We start from the raw sequence: 27479 nt of genomic DNA, 5'->3' as shown, positions 1-27479 counted from the left end.
GCCCACCAGCTGGGGGCATTTCCCCCTCTTGAACCAATAAAGAATGTGGAAGGTAGCTCAAGGCTGGGCTCCTTTGCAGCCTTAGCTATCTGCAGACGAGGCGCATGTGCAGAGACTAGTGCCATGGGGACTTGGGGGTGCAAGCACACCCACCTGGAAGGCCAGAGCCAGGATGCTGCGGGCTGCTGGCACATCACCCGCCAGCCACTTGGACTTGGCCCCCATGAGCCACAGCACCTCCGCCTTGGGGCAGTGGGCCACGGCCCTCTGCAGCAGCGCTTCCAGGGACTCCCTGCAAGAAAGGCATGGTCACAGGGCCACACCACAGGCCTGGGCATGTGGATGCTCTCGGCATCCTGCCAGCACTCCAAACACAGCTGCAGCTCCAAAGTTCGCCACTATAAATGAGTTATCAGACTTTACGATGGGGAGAGTGCGGGGAAATCTTTTCTCTCTTTAAAGGTCCTGAAATCAACTACTGAACAGAGCGCTACAAAGCAACTCATTGTTTAAATACCGCAAGTCTGATAAAGGGACTTCAGAAGAGACCTTTTTATAGCTGAGTCTATAAAAAGGAAAGGAGACACTTTTTTCATCTTTAACCATAGAATACACCCTGGATCTATTGATAAAGATTATGATCCTCAGTCTATTCTTATGGCATCCCAAAAATACTGTTGTATCGGGAAAAGCTATTTTAGGTCACTACTGAGCAACCCCTGCACTCTCAGGGCATCAGGCCAGGCCCTAGCCCCTGTAGACCTCTTCCTCTCACGGTGAGCAGGGACGTGGCCTCCTTGGCCTCTGGGTCTGGAGCAACAGGTCAGAGCCACATGGCTCTCCCAAGGAGCCATCAAGCTAAGACTCCTCCAGTCACATACTGAGCCAGGACGCTTGTGTGGAGGCCTGAAATGGTAGCTCTCCAGGGCATCACGTGCATATCCCCATTCCTCCCAAGTCCTCCCCTCTCCCCAGCCTCTCAAGCAGGCCCTTGACAGATAGGCCCTTCCCTCCAGGGCTGCGGGTCCAGTCCACCTGGGGTGAACTTCCATGCTGTGAACAGGCAGGTGAGGAAGGGGCAGCTACTGAAACCCCTCAAACCAGCTGGTAGGGTGTAGGGGCTGCAGTAACTTAAGTGGAAAGACTCCCTGAAAAGTCTGAGATGAATCAACCTTACCAGAAACAAGAATAGGGTTCAATGGTCCCAGTGAAGCCTGAGAAATCAGCCTGGTCTGTCCCTTTCCAAGCCCCAGGGCCTGCTCGAGAGGCTGGGGAGAGGGGAGGACTTGGGAGGGACGGGGATGTGTGCATGATGCCCTGGAGAGCTACCATTTCAAACAAGAAATTGCAACACCTAATTTAATCAGCATTTATATTCAATAAGGCAGACCCTAAAGGTGTTTTCAATTAGAGAGTACAATTAAAGAAAATTGTTGAGGACCTCCTCGGAGCACAAAGTCTAGCCAAAACCCAAGGGCAGCTCAGCTTAAATGAAAACCATGTCTGCCTCCCTAACCCCAGATGCCGCCCCCCATCTTCACTGTGAGAAGCTGCTGCCTGGGTGCTGCCTCTAGCCACCAGCCTCACCCCTCAGGCCACCTGGGTGGTCGGACACTTGGCCTTCCAGAACCCCAGAGCCACTCAGGCCCCGGTGCCAGCCACAAAGCAGTGATAGATAATCCTATCACAGAAGGGGCTATAAAGATTAGCCCAGCTGCAAAGTCCTGAGGGCCATAAAACCCTCTGCCTTCCCCACGACCCCTAGCTTGACCCCCCCACCGCACACGTGGGCTTGTGGAAAATGAGATTTCAGGTCAGTAGCTGCTCAGAGCACAGCCTGGGGCTGATGGCAGGGAAAGAGCTGCTGGATCCACAAGGTACCTGGTGCCGTGGTTCTTCTCAAAGTATGCTGCCCGCAGCCACACACTCTTCTTGCTGGGAAACACTTGCAGGGCGTAGGCGTAGATGGCTCGGGCACACTCCAGAGCACCATGCGCCACACACTAGACCAGACAGAATATAGATCAAAGGGGTAGCCCAGTGCAAGCAGGGATGCCGGCCCACAGGTGGTGCATCTCTAAAAGCTGACAGCTGCTAGATACTGTCAGGCACTGCTGGGCCCTAACTGAAAGGGCGGGGAAACTCAGGGACTCTGGCACAGGGCACCTGGGACCTGCAGCCTGCTGGAGCCAAGGCAACTCCCCAGCCACGAGTGAAAGGTGCATTCACGCAGGGCTGAATACCAAGCAATTTGCTCCTTTGTAAGAATTAGCTGTAGTGTATGCTTTCCATTATAAAAATTACACAGATAGAAAAACTGCAAAATGTAGGAGAACAAAAAGAGAAAGAAAAAACTTAACCATTCAAAAAAAAACAAGCACAACATCATTCTAGTTTCTCCCATATTTTCTTCTCCACTCTAGTGATTTTATTCCCTGGTTAGTGTCACACAAAACAAACAGGATGATTAGTCACTGTTTGCATGACTAAGCTCCCAGATACTGGTTTAACTGACCTTTCCTAACACTAGAACACCAGAGACCTCTCAGCAGAAGCCCAGACACCTGCTCTCCCAAGCCTCTCAGATTAAGGGGCCTCAATGCCAGCCACTCAAGACTGCCATGAGGGAAGCCACTGACCCCACTGCCTAGAGACACCAAAATTGCTCCTGTACCAACAAAGGGGTGGGAATATTAAAGTGTGTGAGAGGAGCACAGACTTGCAACTGTGAATGCCAGTGTCAAAATGGGGCTGAGCTGAACTAAAGACAAGGGCCTGCGCCATGGCTTGGGCTGGGAGCACAATGGGAACACTTGCCTTCTCAGAGAGGGGCATCAATACCTTCTGATGTCCAAGTACTATCCAACCTGGAAACAGTTGTGGAGCAGAAAAAAGGAGTGGGGCTAAGACCCCCTCATTCAGACCCATTTCCTCCTGGGTCATGGGTCTTACTGGCTCAACCGACCAAGCACTCAGGATAGGCCCTGCCACAGGACGCTCAGGAGGACCGGTCAAGGCGGGTATGCCAGCACAGACTCTGTGCACAGATTCTGCTCTGCAGCTCTGCTCAGGGAGGCGATGTGCAAAGCCTCTCAAGCCTTGTGACAAGAGGCACTGTGCCCAAAGTCTCAGGGCAGGCTGGCACAGGCAGGAACCCCAATATCCAGAACCCCTGTCTGTACCCACTGACTCAGCTTGTTTGTGACTCTGGGTGGGTGGGCCAGGCTGCTGCAGAGCACTAAAAAAAGATGGTCCACATCCAAGACAAGATAGACTTCCGTCTTCACTCTAGGATCACGCAGGGCTCTGAAGAACAGCTGGGCTTCCTTCAGTGGATGTGAAAGGGATGGCAAGAAAGAGGAGAAGAACTGAGACAGCACATGGATTTCTGTTTCCACTGTCTGCAGCCACAAAAGGAGGCCCTCATGTTGTCAAAAGCAATAAAGAAAATGGAAGAAAGGCAAAGAAGTTCTGCTCTAATTCATAAGTAAAAAGTGCTCAATGACCAAGTCCAGGTTCTTTCGCATACTGAGGAATTTTCTTCCAATACAAAGACTGTGTGGATGTCTGGTAAATTACTTTTCATACTGTCTTATATCCTAAAAATTGCATAATGAAAAAATTATTTAAGAAGCCAGGACAGTTGGCTGTGTCTTCATCCACTGAATGAACTCAGTGTGTACGAGGCTGCCTGAGCTGGGCTACGCAGATCGTTAGGTGCAGCTGGGCCCCTCACCTGCTCCGGTGTTCAGGCCCACACCCAGCTCGACTTCATAGTAACTCATGGCAGCAAAGGACTAAATTCCACAAAATAGAACAAGAACCCACAAAATAAAACAAGAACCCACAGTCTATCCTGGGATAAATATGTTAATAAATGCAGTAATGAGGGAAAAAGGAAAGCTCCTCATTATAGTAAAAAATCATCATTGGGTAAACACCACTGCAGTAACAGACTCCACCATTAGTGGAGCCTAATACTAACGGGTAGAATTAGAAAAGGATATTTACATAGTCTCAAAGCATCTTCCCACTGGACACTTCTCAATGACCAAGAAAAAACAGTGACTTTCCCATGGAAACCTAGCAGGCATTAGGCATCCCTCCTGGACACACCTGAATAGACACATGCCCCGGATGCCACAATGAGGTTGAGACCACACCACTGCCACAGGGACACAACCACAACCTACTAGCAAAGTGGCATGAGACAAATTAACACCAAGGGACTGTGCTCCTCAAGAAGTCATGAAAAACAAGGAAAACCTCAGGCCCTTGCCCAGGCTAAAGGAGAATGAAGAGACCTGACAATGTGGGAGCCCGGGCAGCTCCCAGACCAGAGCATGGCTTTCCTCCTGCTAAAGGGACACTTGCCAAGACAAGTGGGGAACCTTATGTTATGTAATTTTGATTCATCAGTATTAATTTCCTGCTTTTGATAACTGTGCTGTGATGGCACAAGAGTGCCCTGTCTTAAAGAAATATACACTGATGTCTTTTTTTACATGTAAAGGGGCATCATGCCTCCAATGTACTCTGCAACGTACTCTTGAAACAGTTCAGAGCCAATGAGGTATGTGTGCATGTGTGCATGTGGGTGCATGTGTGTGCAAGTGTGCTTGGGTACAAGTGCACGTGAAAAGGACAAGGCAAATAGAGTAAAATGAGTAACTCTGGGAAATCTGGGTGAAGGGCATATGAGAATTCTTTATACAGTTCTGCAACTTTCTGTAAGTCTTATATTATTTCAAATAAAAAGGTAAAAAAAAAGAGAGAGCGCCACATCTCTATTAAATACCTTAAACACATCGAACCAACTCTGACCAATAATCTCACCTCTGGAAACCTATTCTAAGGAAATAATGGCAAAGGAGGAAAACCTCTGTATGCAAAATGCTTTCAGAGGGGCAGAAGTTCCTCACAGAAGCAAGGGCGTGGGGCCGGCGTAATGGCCAAGAGGGGACAGGGAGAAAACATTGCTGCCCCCACCAAGATCTTGGGCCCACCTGCTGAGGGGCCCTGGAGACCTCGCAGCACTCAAGACCACAGCATGCAACAGCAACCATGCCAGAGGATTCTGACTATTCTGAGTTCAAGTGCGAGGGTGTAAGATCAGCACCTGGCACATGTTAAGTACTCACAAAATGAGCTTGACACTTTCCCTCTGATTCCAGCTACACTTAAAATGAGGGCTGCATGGCAGCCTAGACTCACACTGTCTGCGTCCTCCATCCAGGTGTGCTTGCGGTCCTCCTCCTCGATGCCAATGCCAATGACGGCACGCATGACCGCCTGACAGGTGGCCACGCTGCCAGCCTTGTCACACTCCTCAGCATCCTGAAAGAAGGACACAAGGCTGAACTGACAGCACAGGGTTGCAGGCCTCATAGGTCTCTGAGTTTCACTCCACGTGGGACAGAAAGGCACTGCTACAAGTTACAAACTACAGAATGAGTCCCATAGTCAGACTCGTTCTAAAAGGACCATTGGGCAGCTGAGTGGTAGGGCAGAAGGGAAACACGGCACAAGGCCCTGCAGGAGAGGAAGAGGGTCTGGGAGGACTCTGGTGGTCTGGGTAATCAGCAGCTGGATGAAGGGGGCTGCCCTTTACTGAGGTGAGAAAAGCCAAAGGACAAAGGTGAGCTGAGATGGGGAGAGCTGTGACAGAATGCTGGGGAGATGAAGGCAGGGCTGTGTGCAGGGCCTGGAGGGCACCCAGGGCAAAGGTCACATTTGGAAATTACTGGGGTAAGCACAAACAAGCCAAAAAAGAATTAAGGACTAAACTACTGACACTAAGAACGTGAGGAGAACCCAGCAAAAGGAGAATTTTAAAAGTGCCCTATCATGGCAGGAGTGGAAAAGGGTTTCAGGTGACAAGTAGAGCAGAACCTGGGCCCAGGGAGGTAGAAGCTTCTGAGAGGACTTTGGGGAGAGTGAAGGGCCTCACTGGAGAGGGTTCTGGAAAGGCTGGGGGAAGCCAGGGAACACACGGCGCAGTGGCCGGCGCACAAGGCTGCTCAGGAGGTACAGCACCTGAGTGCAAAAAAAAAAAAAATCCGAAATTAAACCTCTAGAAATGAAAACTACAAGATACTAGATGAAAAATACACTAGATGAGATTATTGGCAGATTAGACACTACAGAAGAAAAGATCAGTGAACTGGAGTATAGCAAAAGAAACAATCCAAAATTAAACCAAGGGGGGAAAAAAAGAAAACAAATAGAGCGTCATTGAGCTATATGAGTTAACATAATGCTTAAGCCCAGGAACCTAAGAAGGATGTTCACTCCCACGACTTCTATTCAGAATTGTATCAGAGGATCTAACCAGAGTTAATTAGACAAGAAATGAAAGGTACCCAGATTGGAAAGGAAGAAGCAAAACTGTCTCTATCTGCAGGTGACATGCTCTTGTAAATAGAAAATCTCAAGTAGCCACTAAAAAACTATTAGAATAAGTGAGCTTAGTTAGATTTCAGGACACAAGATCAATATGTAAAACTCAGTTGTGTTTCTATGTACTTGCAATGAGCAATCTGAAAATGAAATTGAAAAAACAATTTCATTTAAAATAGCATCATGAACAATAAAATAACTAGGAACAAATGTAAGCAAGGAGATGAAAAAGACTTGCACACTGAAAACTATAAAACATTGCTAAAAAAAATTAAGGAAGATCTAAATAAATGGAAAGACAACCATGTCCATGGATTGGAAGACTTAGTGTTGTTAAGATATCAATACTCCCCCCCAAAGTGATCTACAAATTCAACACAAGTCCTCTCAAAATCCAAGCTGGCTTTTTTGTAGAAATTGACAATCTGATCCTAAGATACACATGGAAACCTAAAGAACCAAGAATAGCCAAAGTAATCTTTAAAAAGAACAAAGTTAGAAGACTCACACACCCCATTTACTATAAACTTACTATAAAGCTACAATAATCAGGAGACAAAAAAAATGGTCAGCACAATACTGCCTAACTGTAATGTAATTATGTTGGAACGCTGAATGAAGCTGCATCTGATCTATAGTTTTTTTTTGTTTTTTTTTTTCTTTCTCTTATATATTTTTGTACTTTTTATTTTTATTTGTGTTTTCTCTGTGTTATCACTTTATTTCTTTTTCTGTTGTCGTGCTATTTCTTTCTCTAAATCGATGCATATGTACTGAGAAATGATGACCATACACCTATGTGATGATATTAAGAATTACTGATTGCATATGTAGAATGGATTGATTTCTAATGTTGTGTTAGTTAATTTTTTTTAATTAATAAAAATAAAAAAATAAAAAAATAATCAGGAGAATGGGGTACTGCATATGGATAGACATAAAGATGAATGAAACAGAATTGAGAGTCTAGAAATAAGTCCATATATTTATAATTACTTGATTTTTTTGTACCCAGGTAATTCAACAGGGAAAGAATAGTCTCTTCAACAAATGATGCTCAGGCAACTGAATATCCACATGCAAAAGAATGAAGCTGGACTCCTTCCTATCTCACATCATATTCAAAAATCAACTAAAAATGGATCTCAGATATAATTGCTAAAGCTATAAAATTCTTTGAAGAAGATATAAGAGTACATTTTCATGACTTTGGGTTAGGGAAGGACTCTCAGCTATCACACCGAAAACACAAATCACAAAAGAGTAAGTAGATAAATTGGACTTCATCAAAATTTAAAACTTTTATGTTAAAAATGGCACAATCAAGATAGTAAGAAGACAACCCACAGAATGGGAAAAAATATTTGCATATAACATATCTGATAAGGACTTGTATCCAGAATATATACGGAACTATTACAACTCCATAGTAAAATAATAGGCAACAATTATTTAAAAACAACAGAAAGACAACCCAATTTTAAAATGGGCAAAGGATTTGATTACAGCCTTACTACAACATGGATGAACCTTGAAAACATTTTGTTAAATAAAAGAAGTCAATCATAAAAGACATCATATTGTATGTTTCCACTTATATAATAAGATGCCCAGCAAAAGGAAACTTATAAAGACAGAAATTAGAGTAGCGGCTGTCTGGGGCTGGGCGGGGAGGGGGAGTGACTGCTAATGAGTATGGGAGATTTCTTTAGGTGATGAGGAAAAACTACTGTGAGTATACTAAGAAAAAACACGGAATTGTAGGGTATGTGAAAGTAAAGCTGCCTTTCAAAAATGAAACAGAGGAGGAAAAAAAAATGGAAAGTCCATCAGTGAGCTCTGGGACAATTTCAAATGTCCTAATGAACATAACTGGAATACCTAGAAACAATGGGGAGGGGAAATATTGGAAGAAACATGGCAAAAATTTTTCCATTTATCATGAAACCTATAAACCCACAGATCCAAGAAGCCCAAAGAAGACTAAGCATAAGAAATGTGGTGGAAACTACACCAAGATACATCGTAATCAAATTGCTCAAAACCAGTGATAAAGAGAAAATCTTAACAGACAAGTATGCATAGAGGCACCAAGATGAGGGTGGTAGCAGGTGTGTGGCAAACAAGACAGTGGAGCAGTGTCTTTAAAGCACAGAAAGAAAAAAATTATCAACCTAGAATTCCATACCCAGTGAAAATATCTTTCATACACAAAAATGAAATAAAGACTGTTTGCAGACACATAAAAGCTGAAAGAATGAATTACCAGCAGAACTATACTACAAGAAGCATTAAAGAGTTTAGGAGCCAAAATGGCAGCTTAGTGAGGAGTGGGATTTAGTTCCTACTCCAGAGCAGCTAGTAAATAACCACGAACAGTACAGAACAACTGCTGGGGCCACGTCAGTTCTGGACAAGCTGGACCGGCTGCAAGCCCACCCAGAACTGCGAGTACCCCAAGCCGCAGTGGCCGGTGTCTCTCCCCCACAGGTTGCTTCCCAGAGGGGATAGGAAAGAAATTTTACTAGCAGCAGGGGCTGAGTGCAATCAAGCTCCAATTGTGGAATTAATTAACAAATTCTGACTACTAAAAATAGGTCCCCAGCCTGGCTGAACCTCAAGTAAAAGCTGAGGTTGCCGGTTTTTGCCCCAGTGCAGAGGGGGCAGCACTGAAGGAAAAAGAAAAAAAAAAACAAAACCAGAGGTATTTTGGATTGAACAGCACAAAATACTTGAAAAGGTCTGGACCCTGAAGGAAAGGAGTGGGCACACAGGACCTAGAGACACACAGAACAACGTACCAACTTAAACTCTTGATTGGCAAACCTGAGGAATGGGGGTCCTGTTCTGAAAAGAATTTTTTTTCTTTTCTTTTTTGTGGCTGTGTTTCTAGGCTTGACTGCTCTTTGGATATAGCTGCAGGGCTTTTCAGGCTCTAACTGCCCCAGGCATGGGCAGAATTAAGCTTGTTTGAGAGTTTGTCAGGAAGCTGTGCCTTTCCCAGGAAAGGGGTGGGGACCAGCTTAGGTAGAATCCCTTCCTCAAGGAATTCAGACCCCAGGGTCTGGAAAAGTGAAGCGATTAAAGCCAGCTTACAACCTCTCCGCTGTCTCAACCACGACCCCAGCAGAGAGAGACTGCTGCAGTTAAAGGTACCACATCACCTTATGCTGGTGAGACCCGCAGGCAGACAAGCACCACTGGGCAGCATAGGAAAAACACAGAGTCCAGAGGCTTCATAGGAAAGTCTTTCAACATGCTGGGTCGCACTGTCAGGGAAACTGACACAGATGACTCTTTCCTTCTGACAGGAGGTCAGTTTGGTCTGGAAAATCTGACTGGGGTTTATAATACCTACGTAGACCCTACTAACGGGGAAAAAAAAGGTACCATACAGGCAGGGCAAGAAACAAGAAAACAAGAACTGAAAAATTCTGATCTGTTAAACAAAACTTAAGCTAGAGGGCTAGAATAAGCTGAACTGAATGCCAAAGAACAGATAGACAACAAAACCATCCAGCAAGAAAATTCAAGGTACAAAAAGTGAAAGCAATCTCCAGAATAAATTAAGGAAATTAAACGCCTAGACAAAAAATAACAAATCATACTAGGAAAACTGAAGATACAGCCTAGTCAAAGGAACAAATCAACAATACAAATGAAAAAAATTCATACATACCTTACCCCTTATACCTCCCTTTCATTGATCTTCAGCATTTCAATCTACTAAATTTAACATTTGTTCCCATTATTTATTTATTTTTAATCCATATGTTTTACTCCTTTAGTAGATTGAAATGCTAGTGATGAATGAAAGGGAGTGATAAGGGGTTGTGCTGGTTTAAAAGGAAGTATGCCCCCTAGAAAAGCCATGTTTTAATCAAAATCCCATTTTATAAAGGTAGAATAATCCCTATTCAATACTGTATGTTTGAAACTGTAATCAGATCATCTCCCTGGATGATGTGATTTAGTCAAGAGTGGTTGTTAAACTGGATTAGGTGATGACAGGTCTCCACCCATTTGGGTGGGTCTTGATTGGTTTATTGGAGTCCGATTAAAAGAAGAAACGTTTCAGAGAATGGGAGATTCAGACAGAGCAGCACCACAAAGCAGAGAGTCTACAAGCCAGTGACCTTTGGAGATGATGAAAGAAAACACCTCCAGGGGAGCTTCATGAAAGCAGAAGCCAGGAGAGAAAGCTAGCAGATGATGCCGTATTCGCCATGTGCCCTTCCAGATGAGAGAGAAACTCTGACTATGTTCGCCATGTGCCCTTCCACTTGAGAAAGAAACCGTGGACTTCATCGGCCTTCTTGAACCAAGGTATCCTTCCCTGGATGCCTTTGATTGGACATTTCTATAGCCTTGTTGTAATTGGGACATTTTCTCAGCCTTAGAGCTGTAAACTAGCAACTTATTAAATTCCCATTTTAAAAGCCATTCCGTTTCTGGTATATTACATTCTGGCAGCCAGCAAACTAGAACAGGGGTATAGAAAAAAATAGGGGAAACAAAGGCTAAAACATAATGGGTAGATGGAAACAGTAGCAATCAATGAGAGGGAGCGGTAAGGGGTCTGTATGAGTTTTTTTTATTTCTTTTTCTAAATTGATACAAATGTTCTAAGAAATGGTCATGGTGATGAATATACAACTATGTGATGATATGGTGAGTTATTGATTATATACCAAGAATGGAATGATCCTATGGTAAGAATGTTCATGTTTGTATGCTGTTATGTTTAAAAACAAACAAACAAAAAGCAGCATTAAAGAAATCCCCTCAGGTGGAGGGAAAGTTATGCCAGACACACTCCTGGATCTATAAAACAGGGAGAAGAGCAATGAAAACAGTAACATGGGTAAAAAAAAGAGTATAGAAATAACGAAAGGGGCTCAAACTATTCAGTTAAATTTTACAGGGACAAATAACATGAGATCTTATATCAGTATTAAAAAAATACACACACCTGCCCAAAGACAGAACAGGGCCATCTGTCCTCACAACCCCTATAGAACAAATGTAAAGGTGTCCAGCAAGGGGCAGGTCAGGCAACCAAGAAGATGAAGCAACAGCATAGCCTGAGCAAAGGAAGATGACCACCTCCTTGCCCTGTCCCTTACATCTGAAGCACTGAAGGTGGCACAGTGCATTCAGAGAAGAGTAAGCAGGCAGTTGCAGCAGGAGGCAGCAGAGAAGGGAGAATGGGGTGGGGGTAGGGGTGCCTTCCAATGTAGTGGGCAGTAGGTAAAGGGAAGGGGCTTGTTCTGTAGGGTCCTCTTGGAAGAGTGACGTCTGGGTGGTAACAGTGCAGGCCAACATATAGAAGTGTTCTCCCCTAGGCAGAACTATACAACATGCTGAGCCCACCAATCCCCAATGCTGGGGTTGGCAAGGCCCCACCCCATATGCTCACTCGGTGGGTGACTCCCTGGAGGAAGGCAGGAGATGGGAGGTGAGCCTCAGCAACTGGTTTACGTGCTCCCTAAAGACCTCATTAGCCACATAATTAGAAAGTTAAGAAACAAGGAAGAATGAAGCAGCCATAACACTTTCTCTCTTCCGCTTTGAGGTGATGTTATTGCTGCTGGCAAAGTGCCACAAGTCGCAGGTGTCCACAGGCTGAAAGTCCCTTCAAAGTTCCCTACATATGTGCTCAGGGCTTGCCTGCGGGGAGCTGTGACTGTGGTCTGGCCACCCCCGTGCCTGCTCCTCCTGCAGCATGGGGACTCTCAGAAGCCACCTAGTAGTCTCCAACTTGTTCGCCAACAGGCAGGAAGACACATACTTTTCAACCGGACTCGGTGACACCTGAGGGCAGGTGGGCCGGGCCTACCTGGATCCACTGTTCGCGGTTGATCTCCACACCGTTGGCCCGCAGCGAGGTAATGGCGCGGTCTATGATCTTCTCCACCATCTGTGTGTTCCCATTGGCCTCCTCCAGCTTGGCGGCTGTGATCCAGATGTGCCGATCTGTGGGGATGTTCTCCCGGGCCTTGTTTAGGACTTTGCGGGCATTTTCGTAGGTCTCTAGCCTCGCCAGAGCTAGCCAGAGCTATACAAAGAGGACATCGGAAATAAGACAACAGCAGCTGAGATGACAGTGCAAGGACAGATGGGAGCCAGACTCCATGGATCCCCCACAACTCTCAGGAATGCCACTCTAACAGGTCTCAAGGGCCTAAATGGAGCCTGTGCACTGTTGCAGCAGCACTTCTCACGTGCTGCCCTTCAGGACTGCTCTGACTGACTTGGTGACCAGAGGTTCATATGTGAAAAGCTAACAGGCGCCCAGTCAAATGTCTGAACACTAGATGTGCACAACATGCCACTCTCCACCCAGGGGCTAGGGAACAGGATGTGCAGGACATGGCACTGCCCACGCAGGCTAAGAGGACAGACAAATGTCCAGCTTCTGGGGTTCTGACATTGAGCACTGTTGATTCTGTAACATTCCAACACCAAAAATGTGTATGGGCTCTACTTATTTTTATGCAAATAAATTAAGATTAATTTTGTTTGGAGAATTTCACAATATCCCTTAAGATAATTAAAGACATACTAGGTGTCATAACACCAAGAACAAAAATCACTACACAGCATGTTGAAAACTGGAATGCTTAAATTTAAAGAAACTCAACTAGCTTTCAAGCTGGGTGATGACCCCATGTTACACTGGCAGAAAAATATATATCAATGTCTTCCATCACACTGCTACCCTTTAGCTCCCATCACAAACTTGGGACTGAATTAAAAGGCATGGACCTTGAATAAGGAGACTAGCAATGAATTTTCTGCAGTGGTCAGGGCTGAGCTCAGAACCTATTCCACACGTTCATCAGGTACAAGGCCTAAGCCAGAACGACTGCTCTGTCCAGCATCTGGGTCACAGAATAGCGTCACCTGATGGCACACTGCCTTACAGTCCCAGAAACTTCAGCATGGGGCAGCTCAGTGTCCAGCTCACGTCACCTAAAACAATGAGCTTGGGCTCAGGCCCAGATGCAGCTGGAAGCCCTGGGCTTGGCATCTTACAGGTGGCGCCATTTCAGACTCACCTCCACGCTGGTGGGGCAGCACTCTACAGCTCGGCTGAGCATAATTCTGGCATCTTCTGGCTCTTCCAGCTCAACAGCTGCCTTCCACAAACGGACAGAGTTTGGGACATGCTCAAGGGCTGGGAAAGGTCAAACAAGAAATCAAGTAATGGAAAAAGGGAAGTGGAAGAATGCTTATGTGCCCTGAGAATGCTGGTGCCAGAAGGATAAAATGGAACCTCCCTGGGGTGGCAGCCAAGGGTCTATGGGCCAGACTTACAGATGATGAGGGGCCTTGCAGAAACATCAGGTCAGGGACCATGACAAACACCACGAATACAGAACACCTTGGTGAAGTGAAAGCAAAGAAACTTTCAGATTGCTAGGCCCAAGACTGTTAGGTCATGAAAAGGACTCAGCATACATACATGGATGAGCCTAAAAACAGTGGGCTGAGTGAAAGGAACCAGTTACAAACGAGCTCACACTATATCCCTTTATATGAAGTTCTAAAACAGACAAAGCTGACCAACTGGGGGTAGGCGACTAAATTAGGATAAAGAAATAACAGCAGCTTTCTCTGGGAGTGCACAGAGATTAATGAAGAAGAGCTGCAAAGGGGAGAAGGCAAAGCCTCACATCTCAAAAGGCACATGCGTTTGTCAAGACATCAAACCACACATTACATTAAGATATATGTAAATTACACCTCCATAAAAAAATATTCTAACAAAGAAAAAACTGCTGAGTGGGAAGAATCAAGCATTTATTCTATTTTTCCTTGAATAAACTTTATCTCAGAGTAACCAGATAGTGGCTACAGGAAAGTTCTTCTTTACAAAGAATTACAGTAACATAAGTTAAAAGAATGATAGAATTATAAAGCCGCCATTTTACAAGCCTTGATGAAGTGATGGATCTAGGTTATGGTCATCAACGGTTGCCAAAAGCCTGAGACAAAAGGCTACTGGAGAACTCCTTCAAGAAAGAATTAGGCTGATGGTGCCCGAATCTGCCGATCTACCTGACACTGCAAAAAAGGGGTGATCACACACAGTTGACACAGAAGCTACACCATGTAAGACGCTTCCTCAACCAAAAAACCCAACTTGCATCTGATCTAGTCACTTTCCAATTTATCAGGAACACAGGTCACGTAGATATCATGGGCTACAAAGTACAAAATCCAGAATGCAATGGGGTATGGTGACGACAGGATAAAAAACCCAATTCCTTCAAATTATGAAGCAGGGGCTAGGATGAAGTGGAATAAGTTAGAAAAGACACAGTGAACAGATGGTGATGTCTGTACTTTAGCTCCTGATCAACAGTGTGTGTGGTGGACACAGCAGGACCATCAGGAAGTCTGAGTACTGTGGACTCCAAGTGATACAAAGAAACTGTTATTGTGTGACTGTGGTTAGTTTGATTATCTTTAAGTATCCTTACCATTTTAGAGGTGTGCATTAAAATATTTGCAGAGGAAATGATTTGATGTCATTTCTAAAGAAATCAGTGGGGGGGGGCATAGCAGACAGGACAAGAGTGGCTGCGCGTTTGTACCTATTAAAGCTGAGGGGTGGCACAGAGGGTTGTCTGTTATTTTTCCTGCCACATGTTTGAAAATTAACATCTACATAAACAAAGAAAGGTATACATGAGAAATGATCACCCAAAGAGGAAGGGGTCAGCCTGGGCAGGTTGGAGTGTGTGAGTGGAAGACTGTACGACTGACTGTGTGTGTGCGCTTGTGTACTTGTGATGGTATAAGCAATTGTGTAGAAACCACTGGAAAAGAAAAAAGACCCTCACTCTGCCTCTCTTGGCGCCTGAGAAGATGGCAGCACAGCTGCCTGCATTGGTGCCGTCTGCACGTCTGGGTAACATCTGTCAGTTACCTACTGCACAAGCTGTTTCCAGAAAGCTTGCAACCAATCAAAATATTTCAGATAACTGGAGGACAGACAGTGCTGCAACATCTACTTCCTAGAAAGGCAAAAATGCCTACTCCTATGAGTTCCATTGCCCGGCAAGCTACGAGAGACTCTGTCACATTTGATTATATCCTGGGGATGGATGAGAGCAATCTGAGCAATGTGAACAGAAAAGGCAGTGAAGTTCAGAACTGCAAGGAAAAGCTGAACTGGGTGGGGGCTGTGAGTAGCTGAAGGTCCCCACCTCGGGAACGACCATGCCCTCGCAGCCAGGTGCCATGGAATAGGTACAAGGAAGCCACAGTGGGACAGCTGAGAGCCACGGGACTGCTGCCTCTACAGGGATGTTCCGGGCTTTTCTGTCACCCACTCAGTGTGTGAAAACTTACAGCTCAAGACCACAACATTTTTTTAGTTGATTTATTGTTTCTTATCTTAAACAATAATTGTAGATGGAAATCCTGTTGTGTTTGGCAGAAGAAATAATTAATAAATGAATTAAAATTTTTGATTCAGACAGTTTATGGGGTATACTGAATGTTCTTAAACAAATTGGACATCTTGCTCCAATTATAAAAATAGTGGAACAAACAAAATATAATGTTTTGTGCATGTTTTGTAACAATTATTTCTTTCCAATGTTTAACCTTAAGGTACTGTCCAGTGATGGTTAACACTCTGATATTCTTAATATGATCTTAATAATAAAAATATCACTTTCAGGCCCATTAAGACTTGGAAATAATCTTTTTTTTTTTTTTAATAATCTTTCTTTTTATTAAGCGTATAACTTGACCGACAAATGTCCCCTATTCACTGACCTCTCTCTTCACCCCTGGGCTTTTTATTGAATTACATTCTCCTAGTTAAAGGAGTTCACAATCTTCAGAAATCCTAGAATGAGCTAGGACTCAGCATCAAGGGATTGAGAAGACCTTCTCGACCAAAAGGGGGAAGAGAGAAATGAGACAAAATAAAGTGTCAATGGCTGAGAGATTTCAAACAGAGTCAAGAGGTTATCCTGGAGGTATTCTTACACATTTTACAAATATCTCCTTTTCAGTTTAAGGAGAGGCTAGAGGGAAGTGCCTGAAACTGTAGAGCTGTGTTCCAGTAGCTGTGTTTCTTGAAGATGGCTGTATAATGATACAGCTTTCATAATGTGACTATGTTGAGTGTGAAAACCTTGTGCTGATGCTCCTTTTATCTACGATACTGACAGATGAGTAAAAAAATATGGATTAAAAATAAATAAATAATAGGAGGAACAAATGTTAAAATAAATTGAATAGACTGAAATACTGAACAATAAAAAGGAGTGGTAAGGGGTATAGAAAAAAAAATAGGGGGAACAAAGGTTAAAATCTACTGAGCAGATGGAAATACTATTGGTCAATGAGAGGGAGGGGTAAGGGCTATGATATGTAAGTTTTTCCTTTTTCCCTCTTTTTCTGGAGTGATGTAAATGTTCTAAAAAATGATCATGGTGATGAATATACTACTATGTGATGATATTGTGAGCCAATGATTGTACACCATGCACAGAATGTTTATATGTTAAGAATGTTCACGTTTGTATGCTGTTTTGGTTTGATAATAAGAAATATATTAAAAAAAATTTTATAGAAGAAAGACTGTATTTACTTCCTAGGCCTAAAATATGCATTGCTGTGAAAATCTGCTTTCTGGATACAAAAATGAGCCTTATTATTCGGAATGGATATTGAAATTATCTAACACCACTTCTAACGATTAATACAACTATGAAAAAGTTTTGGTAAGGGATGGTGTGGTGATGGATGCACAATATTGCAAATGTAGTTAACACCATTGAATTGTACATTTGAAAGTGTTTAAATTGGGTGGGCCACAGTGGCTCAGCAGGCAAGAATGCTTGCCTGGAATGCCAGAGGACCCAGGTTCGATTCCCGGTGCCTGCCCATGTATAAAACAAAAAAAAAACCAAACAAAAAAGAAAGTGGTTAAAATGGGAAATGTTATGTTGGATGTATGTTACTACAATAAAATCTTCTTTTAAATCTTCAAAAAAAAAAAAAGGAGTTCACAGTCTTGATTGGAAGTATTCTGATTCACATATAATCAGAGCGCACACTTGTACATTAAAAGGATAGAAAAGAGGACAATAAATGGAATAAATTTTGAGCGTTATTCTTAATTTCCAGTTTATTCATGAGGAAGTCAGCTTTTTGCTCCCATTTGTACCACTCTGCCTCAAAAATTTAATTATATCCAGAAAGGACACTGTATGAGGTTTCACCTTATGCTCACTTTGACAAATGTGTCTGTTTTATATGTACATGTAACCCAAATGTCAAATATTATATATTGGCTTAATGGGAAAAAGAAAACAGTTTAAGAAGCTGGAAAAAGAGAATTCTATTATATTGAAATTCTTAAACAATACATTAAGTGTTCTTTTATCAGTGTTTCATTTATAGGTAAAATACAGGTAATTTCTGTGTACTCCAAGATAACTATAATTCCAAATTCATTTGGATATATATCAAAAAAAAGGTTGCTTTCAAAATAAACTGGGGAGTATAAAAATATAATTGAGGGTAAGCAACAGTGGCTCTATGGCAGAATTCTCACCTGCCATGCCAAAGACCTGAGTTTGATTCCTGAAGCCTGTCCACGTCAAAAATATATATATAATAGAGATATAAAAAAAAAAGGAAGAAAGAAAAGAGTCCAAAGTTGCTGCGGACTGAGTGCTGGCCTGAGAAGCACGAGGGTCACCCAGCCTCCCTGGGGCTCGGGGGCACAGGACCCCCAGTAAGAAAGGAAGGCAGAAGAGGCTTCAGCGCCCATGGTCCAGGTAGTCCAAACATATCCTAGGGAGCAGAGCCTTCCTCAGATGCAATCACACTCATAAGCCCCAAATACCAAACAGGTAAAAACCACGCTTTCCGACCTGAGGAGGGGACAAAGTGATCTCATTTCCGCAGTAGCCTCGAGGCTCACTCACAGGACCCCCAGGCCTCCATAGAGCCGTCTGGAGACTGTCCTTCCGATTCACTCACTCTAAGGATGAAAGACCAAAATCTGAGGGATGTGCCCAGGGCTGTGTGCCCTTGGTAGGCAGAGCCCAGAGTAATGACGGGAATCTCAGGCCTCCCCTCTTAGGTCAGGGACAGTGGCTTCCCTGAGGTAACAAAGAACATGACTGCCCAGGCCTTTAGCTGTGTTTCAGATCACTGCTGGAAAACCAGAAAGCTTTTCAGACAAATCCCAGAGAATCGCTTGCTTTTTGTTCACACAAGCCCACCTTGCTTAAAACATTTAAAACTGAATGCTGCAGCATTATGTCATCAGCTGAACTCACAAAACTATAAGACCTCATACGTGAAAATAAAGGCACGGGCTGGGAGCAGACCAGAGACCATGCTTCTGGGTGGGTATGGGCAGCCTGAGGGCGAGGATCCAGCCTCAATCTGAGAGGGGGCTTCCCTTCTTAGAGCCCCTGTCGGCTAGACCAAGGCAGCTCCTCTTGGGGTACCTACTCCTCAGGCCCATCCCCACCGGCAGTGCAGCATGCCTGTCAGCTAGGTAGAAACAGCATGCTGACCCAACCCAGCAAGAGGTACTAAGGCAGATGCACCAGACAGGGGGAAATTCAGCCCACAAATTCGGGTCCAGCCCTCAGGTCCAGCCCTCAGTGACGTTTCAAAGGGTCCAAGTGGCTGGAGCAAGTCAGGACACCCCTTCTGTCATCAAAAACTACCTGAGGTTGCACCTGGTACCACCTACCACAAAAAAAGATGTCCCAGGCCTGGGGGTGGGGGGTGCATCTTGGCTCTGCAGGGGCTATTTCCTGAGTACTGTGAGGCTGTCTGTTGTGAGGGGTTCAAAGCAAGAGGAAACTCGGCAGCCATTCCAGGATGCAGTGCAAGTCGTGTAGGGCCCAGCAGATCAAGGCCCCTTAACGTCACTGTGAACACAGGTACTGCCAGAGCCTCCAAGAAGTCTCAGCAGGAGCAGCACAGCACACCTCTAGGGTTTGGAACACAGCCCCACTCTCATGCAGACACCTGCACTCCTGCTGGGAAACAGATCCTGGCAGACCGAACACTTGATATGGGTGTCAAATAACTGGGTGCATCGGACCCACCAAGCCCCAGGGCTGGGCACTTGCAATAGCAATCCCTCCTTAGGGAGGAGCAGGGGTGGCAGCAAGGTAGGGGGGCAGGGCTGACTGACACATGGCAGTCTCCCCCATCGGACTACTTGGAGGGTATGTGGGGAGTGCCAGCACTGAATGGAGGAGGGGCCTGCTGCATTCTCAGGCCCCAGGCTGATGCCTGGAAAGGCAGCAGGGAGGCAAGTCTCCCAGAGCAGGGCTCTGAGCAGAGAGAGGCCACCAAAACTATGGGTTTACACAGATCCCTGTGAGAGAGCTGAAGGCCTGGCACGCGTTCAGTGCCTAGAAGGAACCACATCAGATATCTGGAGATGTAGGAAAAAGTCAGACTCCCACACGAGTGCTTGCCAAAGTATGCCCTGCCAAGGACAGCTCCCAGGACCCACAGCCCCCACCTGCTGGCAGGCCCATCTGCAAGGGCATGGAGGCAGGAGCCTAGCTGTGCGGGGCTCGTCCACTCGGCTCCCTCACAGGTCTGATGTGACAACTGTACCGCTGGGTGCTCCTATTTCCCGCCACAACCCAGGGCTGGTCCCCTCACAGGGACTGCCCCTTGTGGGGAATAGCTGGCAGCCAGGCAGCAAGCTAACATCATGGTACCCCTTCCATCTTGGAGGGGCAGAGTGGGTCTCCCTGGGACAGATGTGCCTTCCCTGCTTAAAATGCTTCTGCCGGCATTGCCATCCACGGAGTTGTACCATCTGCTTCTGACCATTCCACAGCTTATTTCACAGCAAAAGAAGAGCAATAACAGCTAAGGCCCACAGGACCCACTGGCTTGCCATGCCCCTACCACTTAGTACACTAGCTAGGAGAAGTACCTGGGCCATGGCCTCCACCCCACAGGATCCAGCTAATGCCTCCAGGGGGCTCACACGCTGCACCTCCCAGTGTCAGGGGTGCAAGCCCAGGGCCCTGCAGTGCAGGCGCCTCATGCCCACTGGCGGCATCTGCGCTCTCAAGTCCTGGCCCCAGGTGATCCCACAAAGCCCGGGGCTGGGGTCTGACTGCACTGGGAGCTGAAGCTGCTCCCGTCACTCAGCCTCCTGGTGTCCTCACACAGCCCTGGCTGGTTAGATAAACCCACTACAAGGGCACGACTGCTGACCTGCCGTGCGGCAGAGTCAGGGGTGCCCGCCTGTAGACAGGGGCTTCTCTGAGCACCCCTGAGCATTTCCGTTTACAAGAGTGAAAGCAAATGGGCACGACACCAGCCCCGAGCTTCCACAGAGGTTTGACAACCCTGAACCAGACTCCACTCGCTTCCTGACAATTTGAGTCTCCTTCTCCTGCCACCCACTTCCGCAAGTCATTTTACTGAGGAAAAGGAATTGTATCATGTGTCTGCCATCCAGAACCCACTCTCTCCCTTTTCAAAGCAATTTTATTGATATATTCATACAACACATGCTCCACACGAAGCAGAACCCCAGTCTTTTGAGCCTTTCACGAGGTAAGAAAAGGGGCTGACCTGCTTCCTGCTGGGCTAAGGGTAATTTCCCCAGGAGAATCCAGGCAGGAAATGGCAGGGAGACCCTTGCCACTACCCACACGATAGCTGGCAGCCACAACAAAAAGAAGCCAGGGAGGGTGTTTAAGGGTCTGCCCGCAGTAGTCCCGGAACTTGGAGAAGTGGTGCAGTGCGGGAGACTGGCTGCCGGCCCACGACTCTCAGTGCCTGTGGCTCAGTGAAGCTCATGCTTTCCCAGAGTCAGTCCCCTTACAGGGGACCCTTGTCTCAGTTTAAAAACCTCCGTTTTCATGATGTTCACCACTTGGAGGCCACCTTTAACTTGGACTAGAGTAACCTCTCTATGCAGTAAAATGAAAAGCACTGCCCACCCCCACCCCCCCCCAAAAAAAGTTAACGGGAGCTACTGCAGCAAAAAAGGCAAGACCAGTAAGGATTCAAACTTTCAGAAACAAAGGTTTGGGTCACCTTTCGAGGTAAAGAGCAGCAAAGATGTCAGCAGGGGGCAACGGGAACACAGGTGGGTGGCAAGGGAGAACCTCGAGCTGCGTGCTCTTCCTTATCTGTGCTACATGCAGGGGTGGGGGTCAGGGCTGCGGGAGGCCATCAGTAATATAGAAAGCTATTTTCCCCCCTCTTTTCCCTCTTTTATTATTCTAAGTGAGAATTCTTGGTGATGGTGACGCTGGCAATTTCATCTTTGAGTCAGAGAATGCCCAGGTGGGACTGAGGCTGCACCTAGACACGCCCAGGCTGATGGCAGGGCCTGCATCTTGGCTTCTGGCAGATCGGCGGCCACTGCGGATCCCTGTGATACTTTACAAGGGGCTTCTCACAGGTCAGCTCAAGACCGTGTTAAATTACCTCAGAGAAGCTCTGCTTTACCAGCCCACCCACAGCGTGAATGAGCTTCAGCAGGTGCAAAGGAAGCACTGTGATCAGTACAGGTCTTTAAAGAAACCCTGAAACCCTGACATGTTTCCAACCTGGGAAAGAGCTGGTGGAGCAAACACAAGCATGAAGAGGACACGGTGTTCATACAAGAGCAGCTACTGCTCTGGGAGGGAGTGGGTGGAAGCTGGCCACATGTGCCATACCCTGTACTTGCAGTCAGGATGTATTTGTGACAGCCATGAAGTCTGCCATGCTTCACAGACCAGAGTTTATAGTGTCATAAAAACCAACTCCCTTTTTATACAATCACATTAACTATCTGAATAAAATAGAACTTCACAGAGATCACTATGAGCACAAGTTACCTTAAGGGTGTTGACAGGAGACAGCCAACAATCCAGCAGCCCCAGACCACCAGACACCTAAGAGCCACCACTCACTGGCTGCACACTGCTGAGAACTTGCCATGTGTCACCTCCGTCCATCCTGAAAACCCTCCTCCCAGTCTTCCAGATAAGTACAGCAATGCTCAGTCAAGCACCAAGGCAAGGCCACATAGTCACACCCAGGTCTCAAACCAGCACTGGAAGCCCATGTTCTTATCACAGACAGCCTTTCTCCCAACAGGGGACCAGGACCACAGCTCTACCTACCTAGAACCCAGCGCTCATCTCCCACATGCCACAAAGAGACACACCCTGACAGGTGCCACCAAGACATGGCATGGTATCCTAAGCTACCAATGGAAGTAGCTGTCACCTCAATTTTCAAAACTCAGGTCCTTAGAGTGATGGCTGTCTTTTAAGTGCTCCCTAACAGCTAAACAAAGCAGTGCATGGCTCTGTCCCTACTCCAAGATCAGGGGACAGCCAGGATCAGGCAGGGAAGCAGCAGCAGAAATTTCAGGCCAGTCTAGCAGGACATGCTCCTTTCTACCTCAGCACACCTCTGTATGACAGAAAGCAGAGCTAGGAGGCCCACCTGCCATGCCAATCAAGACGGCCACTTCTGCAATTACCTCCAAGGGCAGAAATCACTTCAACATCCCCTACAGGCCCATCTCCAGGAGCTTTTCCTCTACAATCTGAAGCCAACTGGGAACGAAGCCAAACAATCTGGCAGTGAATAGGGAAGTGGCCACAAAGAAGCTCAGACCATCCATCAATCTGTGGCAGGGAGAATCCAGTGGCACTTTCCCAATAAATCATGCTAATTATACAGTTTGGTGTGGTTTTCATCAGAGAACAACTTTCCTGGCTGAAGAAGATGAGAAGTTCATGTCTACAAACCAAAACCGGTACTAACTTTCTGTTCATAGCCTCGTTATCAAGACTGACCCTGAGTATTCAACAGGCAGCTAGGCTACATTGCGAAGCCAGATACACTGAAGGAAAACACACACACATGTGAGCATTCACGGCCATGGAGAACTGGAGAGCACATGTCACACGCAAGGCAGAACACATGTGGCCTTCAGCAAAAAGCCCCTCATCTGCAGCCCAGGCCCTCAGTGTAGAAGTCCCTGCAAAACAAGCCTTCATCTGATATTTCACCAAACACACATCTTAAAAACCAAGAGCTAGAAATCTCTTACTGAACACTGCCTGATTCTGTAAAATGCTCCTTATTTTACACAGAATACACTATTCAGGTAGGATAAGTTGTTTGCATAGTTAACTCCAGAACAGTACTCTGGCTAACACCCGTTATAGAGGAAAGTCCAAAAGTAGCATCTACTGTGGTTCAAAGAGAAATACTGTTCTTTTTATCAATTCCATAATAATTAAAAAATAAAAGTTCTATCCAGGCAGTTGGCCTCCCTGCACATAAACCATTCCTCACTTTACCAGATAGCTGTGGCTTACAGCAAATGCTCAATTGTTCAAAGCACAAAGCAAGAAGGTAAGGCCCTCCTGAGTGTAAAGTTTTGCAGTTTCATTAGATCAAACTGCTCACCTCAGAGGAAGAAGTTTAATTCAGGTGCCGCTCTGGTGAGCCCATGTGACTGGGTGAGACTGTTAACACCAAGGGACACTGTGTCTTTCACATGTGCTGGCCCCCTTGTATCAGAAAGCAGACAGCCAGCACACCACAGGGTCTGCTATGGGCCGCCCCTGGCTTGTTGTGCTCCAAGTACGATGTCAGTCAGCCAACAGCCCTGGGTAGGTTCAGACCAGTATCATTCCTTTCTTTGTAGTAAAGAAAACTGGACCACAGTGGCTGCCTACCTCATTCAGGGGCACACAGCTGGAAACATGCAAAGGGAGAGGTGGATCCCAACATCTAACTCAGAGTGGGATTCTACCACCATGGCACCCGCTTGTACCCTCCATGGAGGGTCCAAGCGCTAAGGAAAGCAGGCCCAGCAAAAGGGCTGGGGAAATATCACCATTTTTACTCTCATCAGTAGCCTGAGCAAAGGAATAGGAAAGCTGTTCTTCAAGAACATGGGCAATATGAAGGGAAGGAACAGTTCCCCTTTCAGAGGGACAACTTGTTTCTCTGAAGAGCTGTCCCCGGTAGGCTCACCTTTCCTGAGGACACGCTTCTTCGCGCGAATGTCTGTCTCCAGCTCTGCCGCTCTGATGTAAATCCTAACAGACTGGGGAAGATGTCGAACGGCTTGGGCCACTACAGCCTTAGCTGTGTCCCCAGGCTGCAATCTGGCTGCTTCCAGCCAGACATCTTCACTCTACAGGCCAAAGAGAAGAGCAGTAGCAGCTCTTATAAGCTGGAACCCCAAAAGAACAGTCAAGCACCCCCAGAAGTATGTCAGAGCACTTCTGAGATAGGGCTGGGCGCATTTGACCCATGGGACCCTGAGTTCACAATCAAATGACAGTTATCTCGGACTCAAAGATGTGAGCACCAGAGGTCCTCCCTGTACTGGCAGTGCTGGGCAGTGGGCTCTAGCACACCCATGGTTGAGAGAGGACCACACACAATGATTGTAAAGATGGTATGAGAAAAGAACACAATTTGCCCTGAAGGAAAAGTCAACTACAAACAAAAGAGCAACGTACAGGCTGGTGACTGCATATATGTTTGCTGGTAAGGGCAGATGCACACTCACTGTTCTGGCACAATGAGTATGAGGGTTCCTTTCCCCATCAGGAGGACCTCAGGCCACACAATCAAGCCCATGGTCACTTTACTTGGAGAGTTTTATAGTTCTTTTTAAAGCTGACATAGTATCTTTCAAGTTACCATTAGCCTTTCAGGTACTTACATCAGATATAGACAAGTTGGCAATTGAGCCTTTTTTTAGTTAAGAATGCCCAATGACCTTCTAGGTGATGAGGAAGTAGGGCAAAGGGATCTGCCACTACAATGATGGCAGACCAGCCTTTGTTCTGAGGTAAACAAGTAGAGCAAAGCTCTCCCCGACCGTTTCACATCCTCCTCTGCCTGTGATCTATGAGTTCTGATGCCAAAAGGCAAACATTTATTCTCCATAGTTTACTCCATTGGCATTCTAAGGGCATAGACACAGAGGCTACAGCCTCCTCAGCATCCAATCCTACCTTTGGGCACATTTCTGTTCCCTTCATAATAAGGTTTCGAGCTACTTGTAGCTTCCCAGTGACCTCTTCCAGGCGGGCTGATGCAATCCATGCTGGCGGGTGATGAGGATTCGTCTCTCGAACAGACTTGAGGAGTAGTCTTGCCTTCTTGATGTCACTAGAAGAAAGCACAGAGGGTCAGCCATCACACTGCCAGGGATGCGCCCAGACTCATGGAGAAGGCTGGATGCACAGAGCCTGAAAGAATTCTCAAATCTGAAGTCCCAGTGACATGAATCAACTTAAAGCTGTAGTCACCACTACTCCAAGCTTCTGTTTAGCATTCACACCAACATCTGAGAACCTGCTGAGAGGACAAGCACAGGTGCTGAGCACTGATGAGGAAATGAATAAGAAGCAAGCTGACTGCTACCCTGTGAAGGGCAGGCACAGACTTGGAATCTTTTTAAACACTTAATATATACAAATGGATACAATTATGTTTTAAATGAAACGCCAAATATTTCACAATATATTTTCTTCAAACAGCCACATAATATTTTGGCTGCATAGAAAACATTCTCGGCAACTTCAACTCCCATCCTAAACCCACTGATTCTGCCAAATACTCACTTGATGTCCCCTCCATGTGTGGGAATCATGGAATTTAAGTCCGTCAGATAGCCTTTGGGATCAACCACAGTCTGCCCACTCACTGAATCAGACACCTGGCAAGACAAGTCAAGCCAAGAGTCAGGTGGACATAGCCAGGGAAGCCCCAGGAAAACAGTGGGTCCTGAATAGCCCCCCAACAGCCCTGACGACCAGAGAGTGTGAGACTTCGGCTGTAGAAACCACCTTCACTCAGAGAACACTTTGTGATGATGATAAATTTATCTACAATGATTTATGTAAACAAAGAAACCATAAAAGTCCTAGGAAAGTCCTGGTGAACATAAAAAGGGTCTGTCTCTAAGAACGAGTGAAACCCAGGAATCAAAAAGTAAAAGATAATTTCAACTACATTTTTTAAAAATAAGCATTTCACCCCATATGACTTAGACAAATGCTATTTGACAACATCAAATCTATGTTGATGGACATACACTGTATAAACAGGGATGTGAGCCAGTAACAACATAAACAGAGAGGGACATACAGGAGCAGAGATATTGTACACTAGTGACACTAGGTCGTTACTAGTTTAAAATGTTCATTGAAATCAAAGTTAACCACTAAGAAAATAATTTAAAAAATAGAGAAAACAATACAGTACAAAAAAGCAACTAAATACAAAATAACACAATTATGGAGTAACTGCAATTGATTTTTAGATTTTACACCAAAAGCAAAAGCAACCAGAGAGAAAACAGATATAAAAGACTTCATCGAAATTAAAAATTTTTGTGCATCAAAGGACATTATTAAGAAAATGAAAAGTTTGTGAGGCATGCAACTAGGTAAATGAACCTTAAGGACAGTATGTTAAATAAAATGTCAGAAACAAAAAAGACAAATATTATCATGCCTCATTCATATGGATTTACTATAATATACAAACTCAGAGTACTGAAGTTGAGATCATTGGTTATCAGGTTGGGGCCTACTGTAAAGGTTCCTAGATTGTAAGCTCTTATAGCAGTCACATATATTTAGGAGTTGTAACTGATATTTCTAAATTCTGAGATGCTGAGCTATTGGTAAATAACCTGGTCATTCCCTGAAATTTCTGGTATTTCACACCTGAGACTCAGAGTTAGAACACTGAACCTATGAAACTCAGCATTACCCATTTAACAACTGATAAAAAGCTGAAAAAGTGATCAGACTGTGGAGAGATATGAATGAAGCTGATCTGTATAGGACTAAGGTAAATCAGAATACTGGGTAAAGGATGATATGGCCCATATTTTCAAATTTCAACTTCTGTGTGAGAACATAGAGAGAGATGTTTACTTGGTGGTAAATTTATATTTTGGGCAGCACATTATTTTATTTAACTTGTATGGTCAGTTTACTTGAATACCATAATTACATGGAATCTTGAATAGGGAGTGACCTGGTTTGTTCAGGTTA

The 27479-nt window shown here is 45.3% G+C and overlaps 1 protein-coding gene across 1 annotated transcript in view; it reads right to left on the bottom strand.

The window, feature by feature from the left end:
• The window catches only part of PRPF6 (pre-mRNA processing factor 6), a 69091-nt gene that overhangs the window by 7286 nt on the left and 34326 nt on the right, over positions 1-27479 (bottom strand). Inside the window, exons 7-14 of the mRNA XM_077117619.1 lie at positions 26037-26131; positions 25425-25581; positions 24430-24592; positions 13461-13579; positions 12239-12457; positions 5215-5337; positions 1882-2003; positions 154-292 (exon numbers count right to left, since the gene is read on the bottom strand). Coding sequence (XP_076973734.1) covers positions 154-292; positions 1882-2003; positions 5215-5337; positions 12239-12457; positions 13461-13579; positions 24430-24592; positions 25425-25581; positions 26037-26131 — 1137 coding nt within the window. The remainder of the gene's footprint in view (positions 1-153; positions 293-1881; positions 2004-5214; positions 5338-12238; positions 12458-13460; positions 13580-24429; positions 24593-25424; positions 25582-26036; positions 26132-27479) is intronic.

The sequence above is a fragment of the Tamandua tetradactyla genome, chromosome 1 (assembly GCF_023851605.1).
Source record: "Tamandua tetradactyla isolate mTamTet1 chromosome 1, mTamTet1.pri, whole genome shotgun sequence".
Classification (NCBI taxonomy): domain Eukaryota; kingdom Metazoa; phylum Chordata; class Mammalia; order Pilosa; family Myrmecophagidae; genus Tamandua; species Tamandua tetradactyla.
The sequence above is the reverse complement of the archived record's forward strand: the minus strand, read 5'-3'. Positions and strand labels throughout refer to the sequence as shown.